The following is a 22,623-nucleotide window of genomic DNA, read 5'->3' as shown; positions in this document are numbered from 1 at the left end:
TATCTTTGTACCGTGTTAGCCAGTAGAGATAAAAAAAAAGTTTGTTTAAAAAAACTGAAGTCCTCAGTGGTTGATACCTTTTAATGGCTAACTGAAAAGATGGTAATAGCAAGCTTTCCAGACTACGCAGGTCTCTTCATCAGGCATGGTATAACACAAAATCTGAAGAGTCACATATTTATACACAACAGGACATAGAATAGTGCAGTGAAAAACAAACAAACAAGTCCTGTGAAGCAGAACTCTCACTATGGCAAGGGGGCAAACTGTTGTGGCCATAAATATTGTTGTGGTTCATAGATAAGCAGTGTGAAAGTTTTATTGTCCTCTGATTGAGGTCTGGTCCGGGCTGTGATGCCCCCGGATGCTCTGAGGAGCACATTTCTTAACTGATGTAAAAAGACATGAATCCATGAGACACATTCATTCCTGCTCTGAATGTGTCAAAGGTCATCATAAGTTTGTATTCCCAGACTCTGTCTCTTTGGAACTTGAAGTTTCCTTTCAATACCAGCAATTTCATGTCCATAATGCTGTGGTCTGAGTTACAAAAATGTTTGGCCACAGGTAGATCCATCCTTTTTTCTCTTAATTGTGTGGCGGTGAGAATACATCCTTGTCATGAGCTGTTGTCCTGTCTCCCCTACATACAGACCCCCAGTTGGACATTTGGTACATATAATTAAGTACACCCCATTGGTTGTGGTGCATCTGAAGGTACCTGGGATCTTGTAGTCCTGATGTGATCTTCATCTTGTCCGTTGTCAATATTAATGGACAGGTCTTGCATTTTTTCTGGTTGCAGGGAAATGTTTCTGTTGTTGGAGAGGACAAGGAGCTTCTGACAATGATGCTTCTTAGATTCGGGGGCTGCCTAAAACACAGAAGTGGGGGGGGGGGGGGGGGGGAGTCTGGGAAAAATAGATTTTAACCGGGCATCTTTTTGCAGTAATGGTTGTAGTTTCCGTGCAGCTCCTCTAAACTCCTCCAGATGTGGATTGTAGGTGATTACAAGAGGGACCCGGTTGTTTTCTTCTTTAATTTTATAATGTAGGAGATGGTTTCTTGATATTCTGGTGGCTCTTGTAATCTGGTTTTCAATTGTTCTTGGGTGGTAGCCTTGATTCAGAAAGGTCTTTCTGAGGCCCTCAAGGTGATTGTCTCTATCTGTAGTGTTGGAACATATCCGATTGTACCTGATGGCCTGACTGTATACTATAGAGTTTGTGTTTTGGATCAAAACTGTCTCATTTCATGTATGTTGGACGGTCAATTGGCTTCTTGTACAGGGATGTCTCTATTTCATTGTTCCGTAGTTTAATGATGGTGTCCAAAAAGTTGATTTCAGTGCAGGAGTAGTTGAGTGTTAGGTTGATGGTGGGATGAAACTGATCAAAATTTTCATGGAAGGTCTTCAGCAGCTCCTCAGACTCTGTCCAGATGATTAAAATATCATCAATGTAACGGTAGTAGGCCAGAGGCGTGATAGGACAAGAGGAGGATAAAAAGTCACTCTCAAGCTTGGCCATGAAAAGATTTGCCTATTGTGGTGCCATTTTGCTTCCCATTGCAGTCCCAGTCTCCTGTAGATATGTTATTGTCAAATGCAAAGTAATTATGGGTGAGGATGAATTTTGTAAGTTTTACCACAGAATCTGCATCAATTCCTGTAATTTCCAGGAAACCTTTGCAAGCATTTAATCCATCCTGGTGTGGAATATTCGAGTACAAGGATTCCACATCCATGGTGGCAAGGATGGTTCCCTCTGGTAGAGGACATATTGCTGATAGTTTTTTCAATAGGTCAGTAGTGTCCTGGATGTAGCTGGTTGTATCCCTTACCAAGGGTTTAAGGATACCCTCTACCCATCCAGAGACTTGTTCAGTTAGGGTGCCCACACATGAAATGATGGTTCTTCCTGGGTTTCCAGATTTGTGAATTTTGGGAAGCATGTAGAATGTGCCTATTCTTGGACTCACCGGTATCAGTTCATCAGTTCTTATGGATATTTCAGACAGACGAGGCCAACTTGTTAAGTTCCTTGTAATAGTCCTGTGTAGGGTCAGACTCCAATTTTTTATAGTAGCGTGTGTTCATCAGTTGTCTGCGTGCTTCCTTCATGTAGTCTGATTTGTTCATCATGACTATTGCACCCCCCTTGCCTGCAGGTTTAATGATGATTTCTTGACACTCCAATCAGAGGACAATAAAACTTTCACACTGCTTATCTATGAACCACAACAATATTTATGGCCACAACAGTTTGCCCTCTTGCCATAGTGATAGTTCTGCTTCACAGGACTTGTTTAGGTTTTTTTTTTTTTTTTGTTTTGGGTTTTTTTTTTTCACTGCACTATTCTATGTCCTGTTGTGTATAAATATGTGACTCTTCAGATTTTGTGTTATACCATGCCTGAAGAAGAGACCGGAGTAGTCTGGAAAGCTTGCTATTATTACCATCTTTTCAGTTAGCCATTAAAAGGTATCAACTACTGAGGACTCTCAGTTCTTTTAAACAAACTTATTTTTTTCATTTTAGAATTGTTTTTAAGCTTTTATAATTTATTTTTATAATCTAAAACACTAAATCTAATTTATATAACCATAACCCCTTGGCAGAAGCGAACAAATCTTTTATAGTTCTAGTGCTATATGATTAGTATTTGTGTATTAAAGGGGTTGCTAGAAAGTGAAATTATATATTTATATTTTTTTTTTGTTATTGATTTCAAAATAAGAACAGTTGCATATATTCGCTTTCCAGCACCATCGTAGATCCAGCGAAGGCCGCTCTAGAGATTTTGTGCCAACTCCAGAAAGCTATGTCTGCTCCGTTCACAAGTCAGAGGACCGCTGCAGTGTTGTGACTGTTGCAGCGATCCTGTATGTTACGAGCTAAGCAGACACCGATTCAGAGGTGGAGCGGCCTCTGCTGAATTTGCAGAGGTCCTTCAAAGTGAATATGCCACTTAGAGACCTAATAAGACCTTCCCTGCCCCCCATATCACCCACCCAAAAAAATCACTATCTAACAAACCTCTTCAAGAACCATAAATGAAGCCCCTTTCAGGTAAATTAAACCGGCTATGGCTATGTGGAAACTTTTGACACCAAGTAGCATAAAGGTAGCACAACCAACTATGTTTGCAAATTTCTGTGAGGAAATTTGGTTGATGGGTTTATGTGATTTTTGGATTTGCAGCAACCATTAGGGTATGGCTACAATGTAACAAGCTGTTGGGTTGTGATGTGATTTTGTCAGTAAAATCCTAGACGAATGTAATCTGCAACAAAAGATTGATGTGGCTCTCGGTAACCGTTTTGAGAAAATTGCTGTTTGTTTCAAGAAGGGGACAGAGGCTGCGGCAGGGAGTGTAGCCTTTGTCCCCTGATGACGCTTCGTTTATCATTGCATGCACTGTGATTCTCAAACAAAGCGTCTTTAGAGAGGATGTCGGGGACAAAATCCAATAGCATTTAGTGTAGTTAGGGAAGGCTTGGGAATTTAAGTGCAAGCATGATAAAAATGAGTTTAGATTATGGCACTAAATCCATAGGGAGTTAAATGAAAATTACTTTGGCCTTTGAAAGACCATCTCTTTAAATGCTTTGGGTGAAACGGAGCACTTCCTGAGCCCTCCTCCCCAGGTTGTTTCCCCACCACAGCACCAGCCACTATAGCTTGGTTCATAGCTTTCTGTATGATATTTTTACCTGTTGCCTGAGACATCAGTCAGTGAGCTATCAATCAAGCTAAAGATGCTGGTGCTGTTTGAGGGAAAAAAAGCTTTGGAGGTAAAGGCTTCTCTTTACGGACAAGCATCCTATTAGTCCTGTGTAATTGAATGCCTAATCGGGCTTATTTAAATGGCAGACCTGTAGGTCTGTGTAGCCCTAGCTGTTATGGAAGTTCCATGAATGTGTTGTGGGTCCATTGTCAATGGGTTTACAGATGCAGCCCACTCCTGTAAACCATTTAGGTGCTGCTCTAGCTGTTGACAGTGGCATAACTCCATTCTTGCATAAAACAATGAAAGAAGATGGCACCGCCCTCCGATAAATACTTGTATTCAAATCTTGGTATAAGCATGGCTGCGGGAGGACACGGGCAGCATTATGGATGATGGCCATGGGTGGGGAAGATTATTTTTCTTAGAACTGTTGAATAAAAAGAGGAACTCAAATGAGAAAAGAAAAAAGATTTATATTTAATTTCAAATATGGCCCTATGGTTACAAGAATTCATTCAGTTATACCCAAAAATAAGACACTGTCTTGTATTTTTTTTGCCCCAAAAAAGCGCTAGGTCTTATTTTTGGGAGAGAGCTTATTCTCGGGGAAACGTGGTTGGGTTAAAGTTTACCCAAATCACGAAAAAACCTCAGACTCTAATAAAATTCTTTATTGAAATTGTTTAAAATAATATATTGACACCCAGTGCTAGTGAACACAAGTTCAGGGACCGTAGAGGGGAATGGAAAAAATGAATTTATTATGGGGTCCCTATGATGCCCTGAGGGATCTTGTTCCTGCCTGACAACGGAGGGTATGACACCATAATTTTTTGGGCGCCCCCGTTCCATGTCGGCTGACCCTCTCTCTACCCTGTCAAATTATTTTTTTTTGTAATTTGTATTCAACACTCAGTCCGTCTTTATTGTACTTTGAGATTTTTTGTTAAAGTTTTGTCATACTTACCAGACTTCGGGCATCTGCGTGCCTCCAGGTCTTCCTGCGATCTTTGGTGGGCGCTCCTAGTGGGTATGCTCCATGCTGTCTACCTCCTAGTGGGTATGCTCCATGCTGTCTACCCAGCTTCTGGCACACACACACACACACACACACACACACACACACACACACACACACACACACACACACACACACACACGCGCACACGCGCTCTCACACTCGCTCTCTCTTCTGACTGACACTCACACATTAGACTGCATACACACTCTCTTCTGGCTGACACTCACACATTAGAACACACACTTCTGACTGACATTGACACATTAGACCACACACACACACCCACACACACTTCTGACTGACACACTCACACATTAGACCGCATACACACACGAGATCGCACATACAATCGTGCGTGCACACACTCACCACATACGGTGATACCACTTGCTTCCAGCCAGCAGGGGACTCTCTGCTCTCTTGTCTCTATGATACGTTCCACCACTTGGTCCTCCATGCGTTCCACCCACAGGTCCTGCCACTCCGCTGCACAGCCTCGCAGGTCCTTATGCTGCCCAGAAGGTGTGTGTGTGTGTGTGTTCGTTCTGCCGCAGGTCCTTGATGTGTTCTACTGCTCCCAGTCGGCGTCTGGTAAGTATGATCGCAGGGTCTACTGTCTTCTCTCTTTTTGTTCATTCTGGAAGTATAACCACTCTGCTTAAAGGTCCGAAATTCAATTGGGTTTACCAGTGTATTACTTGTAAGACAAAATTTGTGGTTTGTTATTTTTTTGCCCTTGTGTTTTTTGTTTTTTTTTTCTGCATTGGCAAAACAATTAGACCTTTCATATGTGAGATTTGTGGAACATTTTAAATCACCTAGATTAACCCCTTCACGACCGGCCGATTTTTCACTCTCCATTTTTTTTTTTCGCCATTCTTCTTCTGAGACGTAACTTTTTTTTTTTTTTTTTTTTATTTTTCCAGAACGAGCTGTACTTTTAAATGAAACCATAAGTTTTACCATATAGTGTACTGGAAAACTGTAGAAAAATTGCAAAAGTGCGAAGGCACTATTGTTTTTGAGATATTTTACTCAGTGTTCACTATATGGTAAAACTGTTGTGTGGGTGTGATGCCTCAGGTCAGTGCGAGTTCGTAGACACCAAACATGTATAGGTTTACTTTTATATAAGGGTTTTAAAAAATACGGAAGTTTGTCCGAAAAAAGTGGCGCACGTTTTACGCCATATTCCGTGACCCGTAGCGCTCATTTTTCGGGATCTATGGCTCAGTCACGGCTTATTTTTTGCGTCTCGAGCTGACTTTTTTTAACTGTACCATTTTTGCGCAGATGCTACACTTTGATCGCCTGTTATTGCATTTTGCGAAAAAGTTGTGGCGACAAAAAAAACTTAATTTTGTCGTTTGGAATTTTTTTGCTGCTACGCCGTTTACTGATCAGATTATATGATTTTAGATTTTGATCAGGCGTTTCTGAACGCGGCGATACCAAATGTGTGTGTATTTTTTATTTTTTTAACCCTTTAATTTTAAATGGGGCGAAAGGGGGGTGATTTGAACTTTTTAGGTTTTTTTGTAATATTGCTGCCCATGGTCGTTAAGGGCTTAACCACATGTGTGAGACGCATCAATCCGTTAGCTCTCAGTGGTAAAAATGATCTTTCTCTTTTTATGACTTTTTTTATTACTTCATTGTTTGTTCTGTTGTAAATGTTTTGGTCATGTGTATCATTGATTACTATGATATGTGGATGTGATCTACCGATAAGGGACGTGGTTCCATGTCATACTGTATCTGGAACCGTTGAGTGTTGTTTTATGGCCATCTTCCATAACACTGCCCACGTCTTCCTTCATCCATGCTTTTTACCAAGATTTGAGTAAGGGTGCGACCGCACTTTGCTTTTTACCTGCTTTTTTGCTGCTTTTTCAACTGCAGCGTTTAATGCCAAAATGGTAGTGTTCAGCTTTTCAAGCAAAGTCTATGGGAATTTGGGATTCTTGTCCGCACTATGCAGTTCAAACTGCAGCCTTTTTGTTGCAGAACTTTGGTCAAAAACTCAGCTTTGCAGTGCAAAACCCAAATGGCAAAAACAATTGACATGTCTCTGTTTTCTACTTTACTTTTCTTTGTTTTTTTTTTTCAGTTAAAAGTATAATTGAACACGAGGTGAAGAACGGAATTCCAGCTAATAGGATTGTCCTTGGAGGATTTTCACAGGTACTTACCTAGCATGCATAAATTGGTCTTCTGCTACATTACACGTGAATGTCACCTATAGCACAATATTTGTTATGTATCCGTTTTGGCAAATATAATCGATTGCACAAAGTTTGAGTTTGATGTAATAAAGATGAGTGGTGCGCCTGTTCCCCCCCCCGAGTTGGTGCGCCTGTGTCCCGTCCAACCCCCCCCCCCCCCCCCCCCCGAGTTGGTGCGCCTGACTTCACCCCCCCCCCCCCCCCGGAGTGGTGCGCCTGTCTGACACCCCCCCCCCGGAGTGGTGCGCCTGTCTGACACCCCCCCCCCCCCGAGTAGTGCGCCTGTCTGACACCCCCCCCCCCCCCCCCGAGTAGTGCGCCTGTCTGACGCCCCCCCCCGGAGTGGTGCGCCTGTCCACCCCTCCCCCCCCCCCCCCCCCCGGAGTGGTGCGCCTGTCCCCCCCCCCACCCCGGAGTGGTGTGCCTGTCAAGCCGGAGTGGTGCGCCTGTTCCCTGTCCTTCCCCCCCCCCCCCTTCCCCGGAGTGGTGCGCCTGACGGCGGCTGCGGTTGGACACGTGCGCACAGCGATGACGTCATCGCTGTGCGCGCCGCTAGTCTCCACCTAGCCGCCGGCACAGACACAGGAGATGCAGCAGGGTAACGGGAACGGCTCCACTCAACGGTGCTGCCGCTGACACAGACGGGAGGACGAGCGATGCTGCAGGGGAATGGTGAGTACTGTACACTGATTCACTGCTCCCCGCGCTGATTATGATGCGCGGGGAGCAGTGAATACAGCCGCACATGATCACTCAGGCCGTAGTTGCCAGGGGTGATCATGCGGGCCGGCTGTTTATCCCCCGCCCATCACCCTGACCACCTGTCAGCAGTGGCTTCAGCGCTGAGAGATGATGGGCGGGATGATGGGCGTGCATATTAAATGAGCGGGTCCACGTGGTCACGGCAGGCGCTGCTACAGCCTGCTCGTGCCCCCGATGACCCACATTCCCCGCAGCCACATTCGGACCATAAGACGCACACGTTCGGATTATTCGGAATGAACGCATAGTACTATTCCAGTATTCGTCACGAATTAGGAACCTAATGCAAGTCAATGGGGAACCCGAGCATTTTTTTCTTGAAGAATACTGCAATAGTACTCGGTATTCGGTAAGCATTATTGAAGCACGCGTAGTTACGATCTGCCCATCACTAATATATACACATTGTTAGTATTTTGCTCTGATTCACAGATGCCATGTGACTGCTCCATATGTGTGTTGAGTACTCGTAACCTTGTGCTGACTGCTTTCTCTCCCACTTTTCGCTTTCATTGTGAATTCCTATGTTCTCGTTTTGGTTTATGGTGTATGTCTAGTATAAAACTTGTCACAGCTACCAAGCTGCGTGATGTCTAGAAACAGGCTAAGGAAGGTTTGCATAAAGTGCTGACACTAATCTATTGTGCGGTTTTGTATTTTGATCCTTTGTAGTTGTATTGAGGAAGAGGTCACCATCTCTGAATTTTCTCTTTTTTCCAGGGAGGTGCCCTGTCCTTGTATACTGCCCTGACCTGTCAACACAAACTTGCTGGAATTGTGGCTCTTAGCTGCTGGCTGCCGCTGCACAAGACTTTCCCTCAGGTGAAATTTGAGTAAACCTTATAGAAAAGCTCTAGTGCAGTGTTTCTCAACAGTAGTCCTCAAGACCCACCAACAGATCATGTTTTCAGGTTTTCCTCCATCAGGTTCTCAGGATTTCCTTAATGTTACACAGTTGATGGAATTATTTCCTGTCTAAGGCTATGTGCGCACTTACCGGATTTTGCCGCGGATTTTTCGCGGATTTGCTGCATGTTTCGCTGCAGAAAATGTTCATAACATCTCTGCAGTGAATCATCAGCAAATCCTATGGAGAAAAAAAATCCTGTGCGCACTGGGCGGAATTTGACAGCTGCATGTTTTGCTGCGGGAATCCCGCAGCAAAAACAAGTGCATGTCACTTCTTTTCCGCACATCGCTGTGGGATTTCACTCCATTGACTCCAATGTTAATCATGAAATCCCGCAGGGAATAACGCAGGCAGCAAATTCTGTGCGGTTCACTGCGTTTTCCTGCGTTATTCCCTGCGGTATTTCGCAGTTTACCTCAGGTAATGTACATCGCTTGTCTGCGGTTTTGCACACACACAGACACACACAGACATCACAGACATAGAACACAGACACATAGAACACACATAGAAAGAAAACGGAAATATAGAAAACAAAGAACGTGGGCTCCGCTGTATATTTACCTTCCAGCCGAGGTAAGCACACAGCGGCGGCCCGGTATTCTCAGGCTGGGGAGGGAGAGGGGCAGGGTTAATGTCCCCCGCCTCACTCCCCCTCCCGCAGCCGAGAATATCAGCCGCAGCTGCCCCGGGACTGTCGCATGCATTATGCGGCAATACCGGCGTTTCCCCGGCTCTTCTTGCCGCCGTGTAGCAGTGGCAGCAAGGTAATACAAGGGGTTAATGATGGTGGGGGACCACCGCCATTAACTCCAGGCTTGATCATGGCAGCGTCTATGTGACAGCTGACATGATCAACCCGTAAGTAAAGTGAAAAAAACAGACACCGAAAAATCCTTTATTTTAAATAAAACAAACAAGCCTCGTTCACCATTTTATTAACCCCTCCCGCACCAAAGCTCCGGCGTAATCCACAGGTCCTGCGCTGCTTACATCCAGCCGCAACTGTCACAGACATAGCGCTGAATGAAAGCAACAGACAGCAGAGGTAATTACCGGTCATTTCCCACGGCCGGTAATGTGAACTCACTGCCGACCGTGGGAAATGCAGGGATCTGTCCTCTATCCCTCTATCTATCCCTCTATCTATTCTTCTGTCTATCTATCTACTATCTCAGAATTAAATGACTTTTTTTTTTTTTTTTCAATGTGCTTTATTGCATTGAATGCAATAAAGCACATCCCAACCCGCACGCGGCAAAACCGCGGCAATACCGCGAATAATACCGCGGTCAAACCGCATGCGGTTTTCGGGTGCGGTTTCCCGCGGTTTTTTACCGCGGGTGCGGTAATCTTTGAGACCATGCGGAATTTTCTCAAGGACATTTCATTTCCCAGTGCGCACAAGGCCTAATACTGAGGAAAACCTGAAAACATGATCTGTTGGTGGGTCTTGAGGACTGGAGTTGAGAAACACTGCTCTAGTGAAAAGAAAGGGATTATATATTTGAAGGAAGTCCTCTTTCATCTTCTATTTGAAGGAAACTCCACCGTAGCTATATACTAAACACTATATAAACATCACATTTTTTTGATTGTATGATCTGGGAGATCTTTCAGAACAGATATTACCATAATTGCCTTTTTACCCTCAGGGGAGTACCTAGAGTTGCGGTGGTACGGGGTAAAATGTCTGAGCATGGAGTGTGTCAGTACAAAGTATTTAGCGTAGGAGCTTGGCTCACCTTTGGCTTGGATAAACAAATCGGTGACCCTTCCCCATCTACTCGTTTTGCATCTATTCCCACACTCCTTTCTCTGGATCTGACCATTCTGGATTTGCAAGAGCTAGAGGAGTAGGTAGCTAATATGCACATGTAGGTGGGAAGGCTTGGTGAACTGCTTGACACACCTAGCTTTGGCATGAACAGTCATTTTGATGAGTATTTCTTCATTATTTGTATGCCAAAACCAGGAGTATCTACAGAACAGGTGTCAATATTTCTATTATAGTTTGTCTGTAAGTTCTGCCTTTGGCATACATACACTCATGCAAAAATACTGATGTGTGATTGAGGCCTTGACCTCTTTTACAGGGAGTCTGTTAGCAGAGAATGACTGTTCAAACCAAGTACAATTTGCTCGGGGCATCATTGCACCACTAGGCGGGCACGGGTAAATCTGGGATCCACCTGCGCCTGTTAACTAGATAGCTCGATCTAACATTTCCTGCTCCCATTGACGTGATCACAGTGCACCAATGGGTTGTCATAACAGCCGGGGATCAGCTCATGACCCCTGTCGCTGTCATGACAAAGTTCCTGTTAATGCCGGCGTTCACAGGAGATCAGCATTTCTGCTGTTCAGGGGGATGCTGAAGCATTGCTCTGAACAGCAAAAGCGATCAGAGAGTGCAGGCATAAAGTCCCCTAAGGGGTCTAGTAAAATCAATTAAAAAGTTGTGTTTTTTTTTTTTAAAAAAAATTAATATTGCAGCTTTCAAAAATGTCTGATCTATCAAAATAGACAATAAATGAGTGATCGGTAAAGGGCGTAACGAGAAAAAAATTGGGGTTCGCCTCAATACTGCTGTAACAGGCAATTTGAACATCGCATCTACCCAAAAAATAGTATAATTAAACATGTCTGCTCAGGATGCAAAAAAATAAGCAGTCACTAATAAAAAGAAGTAATGCATGTTTGGTATCTCCGACCTCAAGCTGACTTTGGAAATTATATTACCAGGTCAGTTTTACCCTACATAAAGAAAGTAATTTAAACCAGGCACTCCCATTTTTGTTAGAAAAATAATTTTTAATGTTCACAGTAGATAATTCAGTTGATAGGTCAGTTTAATTCAATTTTTCGGTCATCAGGCTGACCTTCATCAGATAGTTTATCTGTATAGAATAATTTAGAATAATACCATAAGATCAATGGAAGAAGTTGTGTGTATCTGAAGGAAAAGTGGCACCAATATGAAGATCAGGGGCTTTGTTTTGTAGTATGAAGAAAGCAAGGGAAAAGTGGCATAGAAGTACTATCTATTATGTTCACTCCATAGTGGAAACGTGAGAAAACACTCGCTTGTGTATGTAATAGATGAAATATGTTATAAGAAAAGAAGAATAAATATCATTACTTACAGCAAAGATGGAACTGCAGCTGTACATTACCTACTCCAAAAACTACTACACCAGCAGGATACACTAGGTGGAGGCATCACAGGTGAAGGAGGAGCAAATCATACACACACTTCCAAACATTGGAGGGGGCGATTGCTTGTTGGTAAAACTACACACTGATGGCTTGCATAGAGCTCTGTTCACACTTGCAGATGCACAGCCACAAATCTGCAGCCTATTAGGCGATGCACATACTATTAGATCAGGCGGATTGCCAAGCTGTACTCAACTGTACATCATACAGGGACAGGAACTCTAATATGCAAGGCCTAACAAAAAGGGGCCTGGCTGCATCCTGTACAAAAAATATAAGGTTTTTAGTTGGTGTTATGGCCATAAGACGGAAGCCTAAAACCCTCGTCACGGCCTAGGTAATGTACAGCTGCAGTTCCATCTTTGCTGTAAGTAATGATATTTATTCCTCTTTTTTGTTGCTTTTTTTTATTATATAGTGTAGGGACATACAAGCATGAGGTTCCCGTGACAAGGGTTGTAGGCTTCCGTCTTATGGCCATAACGCCAACTAAAAACCTTATATTTTTTTTGTACAGGATACAGCCAGGCCCCTTTTTGTTAGGCCTTGCATATTAGCGTTCCTGTCCCTGTATGATGCACAGATGGAGTACGGCTTGGCAGTCCGCCTGATCTAATAGTATGGGAGTCACCTAATAGGCTGCGGGGTTGTGACTGTGCATCTGCAAGTGTGAACAGTGCTCTATGCAAGCAATTGGTGTGCAGTTTTACCATCTAGCAATCGCCCTCTCCATGTTTTGGAAGTGTGTGTGTGATTTGCTCCTCCTGAACCTGTGATGCCACCACCTAGTGGGGGCTTAGCTGTATTCTGATGGAATAGTAGTTTTTGGCCTAGGTAATGTACAGCTGCAGTTCCATCTTTGCTGTAAGTAATAATAGATGAAATATGGAATAAGTCCGCTGTTACTTGAGGGGATCAGAAGATGGTCACTAGTCCCTGCTATTATATGCGGGATCAAGAAATAGTTGGATTCTTAGATGAATGAAAAGAGGCTAACCCAATGTCACAGCTAAAAGGTAACTCCTGGAAACCATGATGCACCTGTACTTGATTTGAACAATCATTCTATGCTAACAGAATTCCCTTTTAAAAAATGGTCTAAAAGGTGAAATCTCTAGTATGATGGTTTTGTACACATGTATGTATATACACTGACAAATACAGATCCCATACAGTGCAGTTTTTGACAAGTTAACTCTGCGGTCACTGTTATGGCAAGCTTAGGCAAGTAAAGCTATTTTTTTAACCTTAAGAGCGAATGTAAAGTTGAAATAATTAATTATGTGCATGGCACTACTCCCAGAAATGTGATTCACCCATATTTTAGTATCTTAGTGGTTTGATTTGGTAGCTTTTTTTTGTTTCTATATGTAATGACAAAAGCAGAGGAAACAGATTGACTCTTTAAAGGGGTTCTCCAATAAATTTAATAAAATAAATACATTTTAAGTATTAAATATTTTTCTAAAAACGTTTATTTTAGAATAAAAAAGTATTCTTTATCTAGCGCCATCAATCATAACATGTCATAGAGTTGAGAACACGCTTTAGGAAGGACAGCGTGAAGAACAAGAGAGGTCACGTCAGAGCAGTGTCTGGTCAGGCATCATAACTGCACATTCCTCTGTTCAGTCAACCTTACAGGATACTGAGCGGTGCTGGACTAAAGCAGAACATAAACACCATTCTTTAGCTGACTGAGGATGAACATCCATTTCAGTCAGCCTGGTTGTTGTTGTGGTTTTTTTGTTGTTATTATTATTATTATTATTATTATTATTACTACTGTTATAGCGCCATTTATTCCATGGCGCGACATGTGAAATGGGGTATACACAATAGAGACAAGTACAATAATCATAAATAAAACCAGGCACAGAGAGGTACAGGAGAAAAGAGAACCCTGCCCACGACGGCTCACAGTCTACAAAAGATGGGTGAAGATTCAGTACGTGAGGGTGGAGGTGCTCTTGCAGCCCTATGGAGGACAGAGTTTTACTGCAGGTTGTAGGCTTGTCGGAAGAGGTGGGTCTCCACGTTCGTTTTGAAGCTTTTCAAGATAGTCGAGAATTGGATATGTTGTGGCACAGGGTTCCACAGTATGAGGAATGCACGGGAGAAATCTTAGATGCGATTGTGGAAGAGGAGACGCAAGGGGAGTAGAGATGATCTTGTCAGGATCAAAGGTTGCGTGCAGGTAAGTCCCGGGAGACTAGGTCACAGATGTATGGAGGAGACAGGTTGTAGATGGATTTGTAGGGCATGGTTAGGGTTTTGAATTGGAGTCGTTGGGCAATGGGAAGCCAGTGACTGGATTGGTAGAGAAGAGTAGTAGCAGGGGGACAGGTGGATTAGTCGGGCAGCATAGTTTAGAATAAATTGTAGGGGTGCAAAACTGTTAGTAGGGAGGCCACAGAGCAAGGGGTTGCAATAGTCCAGGCAGGAGATAAGGGCATGCACTAGCGTTTTTTTGCAGCTTCTTGGGAAAAGAATGTACGAATAAGGGAAATATTTTCGAGTTGGGGGCGGTAAGAAGTGAAGAGGGCTTGGATGTGTGGCTTGAAGCAGAGAGCAGAGTCAAGTGTTACCCTTAGGCAGTGAGCATATGGAACTGGGTAGAGTGAGCAGCCATTGACTTTGATGGATAGGGAGGAGGAAAGATAATGAATTCTGTTTTGTTCATGTTCAGTTTTAGAAATCAAGCAGAGAAAAAGGATGAAATAGCAGACAAACCTTGTGGGCTTCTGGTTAGTAAGGAGGTGATGTCAGGTCTAGAGAGGTAGATCTATCAGCGTAGAGGTGATGCTGAAAGCTGTGGGACTTTGAGCTGTCCCAGGCTGAAGGTGTAGATTGAGAACAATAGTGGTCCAAGAACTGAACCTTGGGGGACATTGACAGATAGGGGGCAAGATGAGGATGTGGTGGGAGATGCTGAAACTTTGGTCAGTTAAGTATGAGGAGATCCAAGATAGGGCCAAGTCTGTGATGCCCAGAGATGTGAAAATCTGTAGTAGAAGGGAATGGTCCACTGTGTCAAAGACAGAGGACGCCAGAGTAGTGTCGCTTGGCTTTGGCGGTAGTAGGTCATTAGGACATTTTCAGTGGAATGATGCAGTCGGAAGCTGTATTGTAGCGGTCAAAGAGGGAACAGCAAGAGAGATGTGAGGACTGTTCAAAATGGACATGCTGTTCCTGTAGGTTTGAGGTATAGCAAAGAAGGGATATAGACCGACAGTTCGACACAATGGAAGGGTCAAGGGAGGGTTTTGTTGAGCATGGGTGTGATGGAGGTGAGTTTAAAGCATGAAGGGAATACACCAGTTATTCGAGATGGGTTAGAGTTGAGATGAATACTGTGGTGAGATTGGGGATGAGGTGGAATAGAAGGCGGTCAAGTGGACAGGTGGTGAGATGTGAACTTGAGAGTAGAGAAGAAAGATTATCTTCTGTCATGGTGGAGAAGCTGGATTTTGAGTAAGAGGGCTAAGTAGTTATCAGGAGGGGCTGTGGGGATTGTGGGCCTAAACTTGCTCTGATATTGTCAATCTTCTGCTTGAAGAAGAAAAAGGCAAAGTCTTCAGTGAGAGGAGTGGAAGGTGGTGCCGGGGGACAGACAGAGTTCAAAGCTGTTTAGGATTGTGAGATTGGGAGGATAGGAGGGATGAGAAGTAGGTTTGTTTTGCAGCAGTTAGTGCAGACTTGAAAGTGGTGAGGGACTGTTTTGTATGTGATAAAGTGCTCTGTGGAATGAGACCGCTTCCATCTTCACTCAGCAATCCTGGAAGCCCGTCTTCAGCAATCGTGTACCAAGGTTAACTGTTGATCGTTCTTGTTTTGGTATGCGTAAGGGGGACAGCCAATTCGAGAGCTGCAGAGATTGTGGTGGTATAAAGTGACAGCAGAATCTGCATCGTGTAAAGAAGCAATGTCTGCAAGAGGGAGAAGGGACTGTGAAAGTGAGTGTAAATCAAGATGGTTGAGATTTCTGTGTGGGTATGAAAGTTTGGGGAGGGGAGGTTGTGTACTTAGAGAAGAAAGGTAAGAGAATGTGACTAGGATGTGATGAGTTTGAGAGGTTAGATAGGAACAGAGGTGAGTGAAGATGAGGTCCAGCGTGTGGACATCTTTGTGATTAGTTGCAGAGGGCTATAGAGTGAGACCGAAGGAGGAAGTGTGTTTAGAAGTTTAGAGACCGATGAGTGGTAAGTGTCAACGGAGGATGTTAGTGTCTCCCATGATGATGGTGGAGATGTCAGTGGAAAGGAAATGAAGTAGCCAGGTGGTGAAGTGGTTAAGAAAGGTGGCGGACAGCCCAGGGGGGCAGTGAATGACATCCGGTTGGAGGTTGAAGTGGGAGTAAATGTGGACGGGATGCACTTCAAAAGAGGGAAGAGTAACTGAGTGTGGTAGCGGTTGTGGGGGTGAAGAAGCATTTTTCGGACAAGAGAAAATAAACTCCTCCACCATGCTTGTTACTGGGCCTGTGGCTATGAGAGAGATGGAGACCACCATAAGAAAGTGCAGCGGGAGAGGCTGTGTGAGAGGGGGTGAGCGAAGTTTCAGTAATGCCGAGGAAGTTTATTAGGGATGAAAATATCATGAATATAGGAAAGTTTATTGCAGACAGAGCGAGCGTTCCATAGGGCTCCTGTTAGAACGACTGGGGGAGTGGGGGCTGAATAAATAAGTTTAGAGAGGTTGCAAAAATTTGTGATAGATTGTGGATGGAGGTTAGAAGTGAATGTGGGAATATGGTAAGGAGGGCCAGGATCCAGCAATGAGGAGAATCGGCAAGAGTGTTAGTAGGTGAGAGCAGGAGAGGCCATGAGACTGTGTGTGTCTAGAGACACAGGATTTTATGTGGAGGAACAGATCTGAGGAGAGGGTAAGATGGGTGGGGAGGATGGAGGGAGAGATGACCAGATCATTACGGAGTTAAGGGATCAGGGGAATAAGTAGAAAGTGAAGTATTATTGAGGTGAAAGTGAAGAGAAAGAGAAACCTCGTTTACAGTGTCTAGGCATCAAGTTACCTTCTGGTCCCTTCCGGTCCAGTTCTGCTCTAATTGGTCTGTCTCATGCCTGACACTTTGTACTGCATGTACTGGCAGTTGCCATTTTTGAAATCCTGACCAAGTGCAGTAGATAAAGAGTACCATTTTGCAAAATAAAGGTATTTAGAAAATGATAATTTAAATGTGTATTTATTTTATTATATTTCTTAGAGAACTCCTTTAAGTATTTTGATTAAGGCTAAAGTCTACAACATGCTGTCCATCCCTGTTTAGTGTAAATATTTTGGCCAGGATTACTTTTTTTTTTTTTTTTTTAAATCTGGTTCATTTTTATTAAACCAACAAGATCAAACAGAAGGATAATAAAATACGTTTCCACAAAAAAAAAACCCATACATGTACATATATCAACTGAACCCAACAATGAACAGTGCCCCTGTGGTCTACACCTAGAGTACAATTCCAAGATACAGATTTTAAATCTGTTGCATTATTTTACCCGTGTCATTAATTCTTATACACAGTTTACCAATCCATCCCATATATTTTACATTATATACACATTCCTAACCCACTCCGATAAATATTAACCAGTTATAAGACCAAGGACCTTGTCTCCCAACACTGTCCTGAAGCTGCACCGAGGAGGGGAGGCCTTGGGTATCCAACAATGTCCCCCAGCTCTTGTATAATTTCTTTAAGGCATTTTGTTTAAGATGTACACCCCTCTCCAGCCGAAGTATAGCATTAAATCTATTCCTATATTCCCCAATGACTGGAGGAGCTTGATCCAGCCAGTGGTAGGCCAACAGATTTCTGGCCTGATATAAGGGACGCGAAATACCCAGCACCACCAGCGAACTCAAGTCTAAACCCTCATCCAGAAGGCCCCAGGACACATGTAGCTGGATTTGGCTGCAGCCGTATACTAAATACCTGTTCGATTTAAGGCCAGTACTGCCCTCCAATATACCTTGGTGATTTTGCAGGACCACATCATATGCAGTAAGATAACATTCTCCCGCCCACACCTGGGGCAGAGATCATCTGTCCGAATCCCCATCTTATGTGATAGACTAGGCATCCTGTATACTATGTGTGCCAGTATTTCTTTTTAAAGGTCCCATAAACAAACTAATGCTTATGAGATTGGCCTATTGTTTGTGTTATGGGGGTCCCTCTGACTCTCAATGTTCTCCAACAGATTATGTTGTGGGAAAGAAGGCTCTGTTCTGCTGAATTTCACTTTATTTTCCCTGGAGATGGGTTATCAGGGTAAGGCTGCTTTCACACTACGTCTTTTTAACATGCGTCCTGAACGTTTTTTTGCTGCAAAAGCGGATCCTGCTTTTACAGCAAAAAATGCATGCAAACGCATGTTACTTTGCAGGATCCTGTCACTGGATGTTTAGGGGCGGGCATTGGAGTCATGTGATCGGGAGTGATGGGAACTAAACGTGCCAGACTGGGAGCCGGCATCTGACAGCTGCGAGGCTCGTAACCAAGGTAAACATCGGGTATACTTGCTTGGATACCCGATATTTACTTTGGTTACAAGCGTCTGCAGCTGCTAGGAGCCGGGCTCCCTGCACACGTTACCAACGTAAACATCGGGTAACTAAGAGAAGTGGTTACCCGATATTTACCTTTGTTACGAGTGTCCGCAGCTCTCAGGTGGGAGAGTGAGACAGGAGAGGGAGGGGGAGAGACAGAGGGAGGAGAGAGACTGATCACGGAGGCTGGTTTCTGGGCATGCTCATTAAAGCAAGCAGGATACTGCCTATCAGCACGCCAGCGTTCACATGCGTTTGCGTGCTGTTTAGTCAGGATCCAGCAATTTACAGAAGTTGGACGCAGCTCAAAAACGCTACAAGTAGCGTTTTTGAAAGATGTTAAAAAACTGCAAGTCGCTGGATCCTCACTATAACGCACGCAAACGCAGGTGAACGCATGTTAACGCGAGTCCATTGCAAATGCATTGAAATGAAAACGCATTTGCACTGGATCCGTTTCTGCGTTAAAAAAACGTTCAGGACGCATGTTAAAAAGACGTAGTGTGAAAGCAGCTTAATTTGGCAGCGTCAGTCCCATAATAACACAGGAGTACTTGACACCGCAATCCTGTCTATGGGAGAATTGGGGAGAAGTGTTTGATTTTTCTGCTGGCAACTGCCCTTTAAGCATTTATGCCCCAAATATTTAAAAAAAAAAAAAAAGTTTTATTCAAGCAGTTTAAGAAAAGGAAAAAAAAAAATCTGTCTTGCTTATATTTCCTGGATAAATCTTCGTTGTGGTGGTTGGCTACTAATGCAATGTGTGTAGTGCTTCAGGAGGGGAATCTAGTAAGTTAGAACTGATGGCGCCTTCCCCTTCAAATTATTTTGGCTAGTCCTTTTGACGTTTATTCATGACCAAAGATCAGTGGTCCTATCTGCTGCTTGTGAGGAGGCTGGATGTAAAAAGTGTACAGAAATGGAACAGCATAGCACCATGCACCTGTGAAATGGCCCACGACTGTGCTGTTCCAGCTCCATACACTGTTTACATCTGCCCATCGGAGCTGATAACCCCTGATCAGTGGGGGTGCTGGCATCACACCCCACCAATCTGATGTTAGTCCTGGTAATCTCTATATAGCAATATCAAAAGTAAGGTTACAAATGGATTTCCTATTATGGAGACTAGAGTTGAGCGAGTACCTAACTGTTTGTACTCGCTATACTCGTAAGGAGTACTGTCTAATGCTCGCGTATTCAGTCTGAATAGTGTGTGCAATGCAAGTCAATGGGGGAAAACTCGCAAAGTAATGAGTAACCCGAATTCCGCACTATTTGCTACTCGCATGAATAGTATGGCATATTGGTTACTCGTTACATTGCGAGTTTTCCCCATTGACTTGCATTGCACATGCTATTCGGAATGAATACGCGAGTATTAGACAGTACTTGTTATGAGTATCGCGAGTACAATTAGTTAGGTACTCGCTCAACTCTAATGAAGATTTTCTTTGTCGCTCTATTGGGAGACCCAGACAATTGGGTGTATAGGCTATGCCTCCGGAGGCCGCACAAAGTATTACACTTAAAAGTGTTAAGCCCCTCCCCTTCTGCCTATACACCCCCCGTGCTCCCACGGGCTCCTCAGTTTTTTGCTTTGTGCGAAGGAGGTCAGACACGCACGCACAGCTCCATAGATGGGTCAGCAGCAGCTGCTGACCATGTCGGATGGAAGAAAAGTGGGCCCATATAGGGCCCCCAGCATGCTCCCTTCTCACCCCACTCTTGTCGGCGGTGTAGTTAAGGTTGAGGTATCCATTGCGGGTACGGAGGCTGGAGCCCACATGCTGTTTTCCTTCCCCATCCCCCTCAGGGCTCTGGGTGAAGTGGGATCTTACCGGTCTCCAGGCACTGAGACCGTGCTTCATCCACAACTCCTGGGAGCCTGTTGGATAGGAGCCGGGTATCGTTCAGGGACATGGCCCTGCTACTTGAAGGTACTCTGTGTCCCTGTGGGGACCGCGCACAGCAACACTCCAGCATTGCTGGGTGTGCTAGTGCACCGGGGACCGCGGCGCTGACCGGGTTAATGTGCCATTACACACTCAGCGTCGCTGAGTGTGTTTATGTAGGGGGACTACCGTACTACCGCCGCCGCCATGTTTTTAACACTGAGGCGCGGCTGGGACTTGTAGTGCGCCGGGGACTTCCGCGCGGCCGCGCTTTTATGGCAGCCGCGCTCATTACTTGAGTCCCCGGCTTGTACGGCCTAGTGTTTCCTCCTCCCGCCCACAGCCCTGACAGGCAGGGGAAGGGCGGGACGCTTTACAGACGAGCTGCAGTGAGGGCTGGAGCATGCTTTGCATACTCCACCCCCCTCACTGTCCTCTCCTCAGAAGCCTGCAGCCATTCTTGTCAGCTCCTTGAATGCTGCAGAGGGGGACAAATTCTGACAGACCCAGGCAGGGACCCTGGTGGTCTCACAACCGCTTTATGCGGGGGGTATGCAGCATCTGTGGTGCTAGCCACATTTGTGCAGGAGTGTAATTTTAAATCATATGTTTATAAGATATGCTTTACACTGTATGGTGCACAGTTGATTCTGTATATATATTGTGTTGCTCAGGGAAGTCAACAGCATGGCGCCCATAAAAGGCAGGAGCGCCAAACCACAGGCTTACTATGCTGCCTGCGCCGCATGTACGACCCCTCTGCCGGCAGGATCCACTGAGCAATCCAGACCGGTATCTCAGCACAGGGGCACTGTTGAATCATTGCTCCCTGGCCCACCTCAGTTGGACCAGAGGTCTCCCCGGGGTGTCTCATAGATCCCAGAGTGAGGTCTCTGATACAGACCCCAGCCCCTGACCGTCTAAGCGAGCTCGCTGGGAAATTCCCTCGACATCTTCATATTGGTCAGGGTCTCAGCGGGGGGAATCCCTGGATGATGAAGCGGAGACAGCTGATCAGGATTCTGATCCTGAGGCCGCTCTCAATCTTGATACGCCTGACGGGGACGCCATAGTGAACGATCTTATAGCGTCTATCAATCAAAGATGCCACTCACAGGCAGATGGAGCTCTGGTTGAAATCCATCTATGAAGCTATCAGCGCTTCTTTTACACCAGCATTTGCAGCTGTATGGGTGCTACAAGCTATCTCAGCAGGTCAAGCGCAAATTGACGCAGCCACACAGACGTCGGCATTTGCCTCTTACGCTATTAATGCTGTCCTGGACTCTGCGAGCCGTATGGCGGTTGCTTCCGCCAATTCGGTGGTACTCTGCAGGGCCTTGTAGCTACGGAACTGGAAGGCAGATTCTGCTTCCAAAAAAGCGTTTAACCAGTTTTCCAATTTCTGGCGACCGACTGTTTGGCGAACGTTTGGATGAAATCATCAAACAATACAAGGGAAAGGATACATCTTTACCCCAGCCCAAACCGAACATACCCCAACAGAGGATGGGGCAGTCGAGGTTTCGGTTCTTTCGGGGCGCGGGCAGGTCCCAATTCTCCTCGTCCAAAAGGCCTCTGAATAGATCAAGGGCTCTCCGATTCATGGCGGTCTAAGTCAAAAAGACCACCGGAGGTGCCGCTACCAAAGCGGCTTCTTGATGGCTTTCGGTCTCCTCAATCCGCATCCTCGGTTGGTGGCAGGCTTTCCCGCCTTTGCGACTCCTGGCTGCCAAGGGTAAAAGACCGTTGGGCGAGAGACATTCTGTCTCACGGTTACAAGTTAGAGTTCGCCTCTCGTCCCCCGACTCGATTCTTCAGGTTATCCCCGCCTCCCGAGCGAGCCGAGGCTCTTCTGCAGGCGCTGGGCACCCTGAGGGCAGAAGGAGTGGTGGTCCCTGTTCCTCTTCAGCAACAGGGTCACGGGTTTTTCTCCAACCTGTTTGTGGTTACAAAGAAGGACGGGTCTTTCCGTCCTGTCCTGGACCCGTAACTGCTCAACAAACACGTATAGACCAGACGGTTCCGGATGGAAACCCTCCGCTCCGTCATCGACTCAATGTCCCCAGAAGATTTCCTTGCATCGATCGATATCAAAGATGCTTTTCTCCACGTACCGGTGGCTCCAGAGCACCAACGCTTCTTGCGCTTCACCATAGGAGACGAACACCTGCAGTTCGTGGCACTGCAGTTCGGCCTGGCTACAGCCCCACGGGTTTTCACCAAGGTCAGGGCTACAGTAGTTGCGGTCCTCCACTCTCAGGGTCACTCGGTGATCCCTTACTTGGACGA

At 45.0% G+C, this 22,623-nt stretch overlaps 1 protein-coding gene across 1 annotated transcript in view; it reads left to right on the top strand.

The window, feature by feature from the left end:
- The window catches only part of LYPLA2 (lysophospholipase 2), a 45,884-nt gene that overhangs the window by 11,008 nt on the left and 12,253 nt on the right, over positions 1-22,623 (top strand). The window contains exons 6-7 of the mRNA XM_075334153.1: positions 6,864-6,937; positions 8,461-8,562. Of these exons, the coding sequence (XP_075190268.1) occupies positions 6,864-6,937; positions 8,461-8,562 (176 nt within the window). The remainder of the gene's footprint in view (positions 1-6,863; positions 6,938-8,460; positions 8,563-22,623) is intronic.

This window comes from Anomaloglossus baeobatrachus, chromosome 2 (assembly GCF_048569485.1).
Source record: "Anomaloglossus baeobatrachus isolate aAnoBae1 chromosome 2, aAnoBae1.hap1, whole genome shotgun sequence".
Taxonomy (NCBI): domain Eukaryota; kingdom Metazoa; phylum Chordata; class Amphibia; order Anura; family Aromobatidae; genus Anomaloglossus; species Anomaloglossus baeobatrachus.
This window is presented reverse-complemented; position numbering and strand designations above follow the sequence as displayed.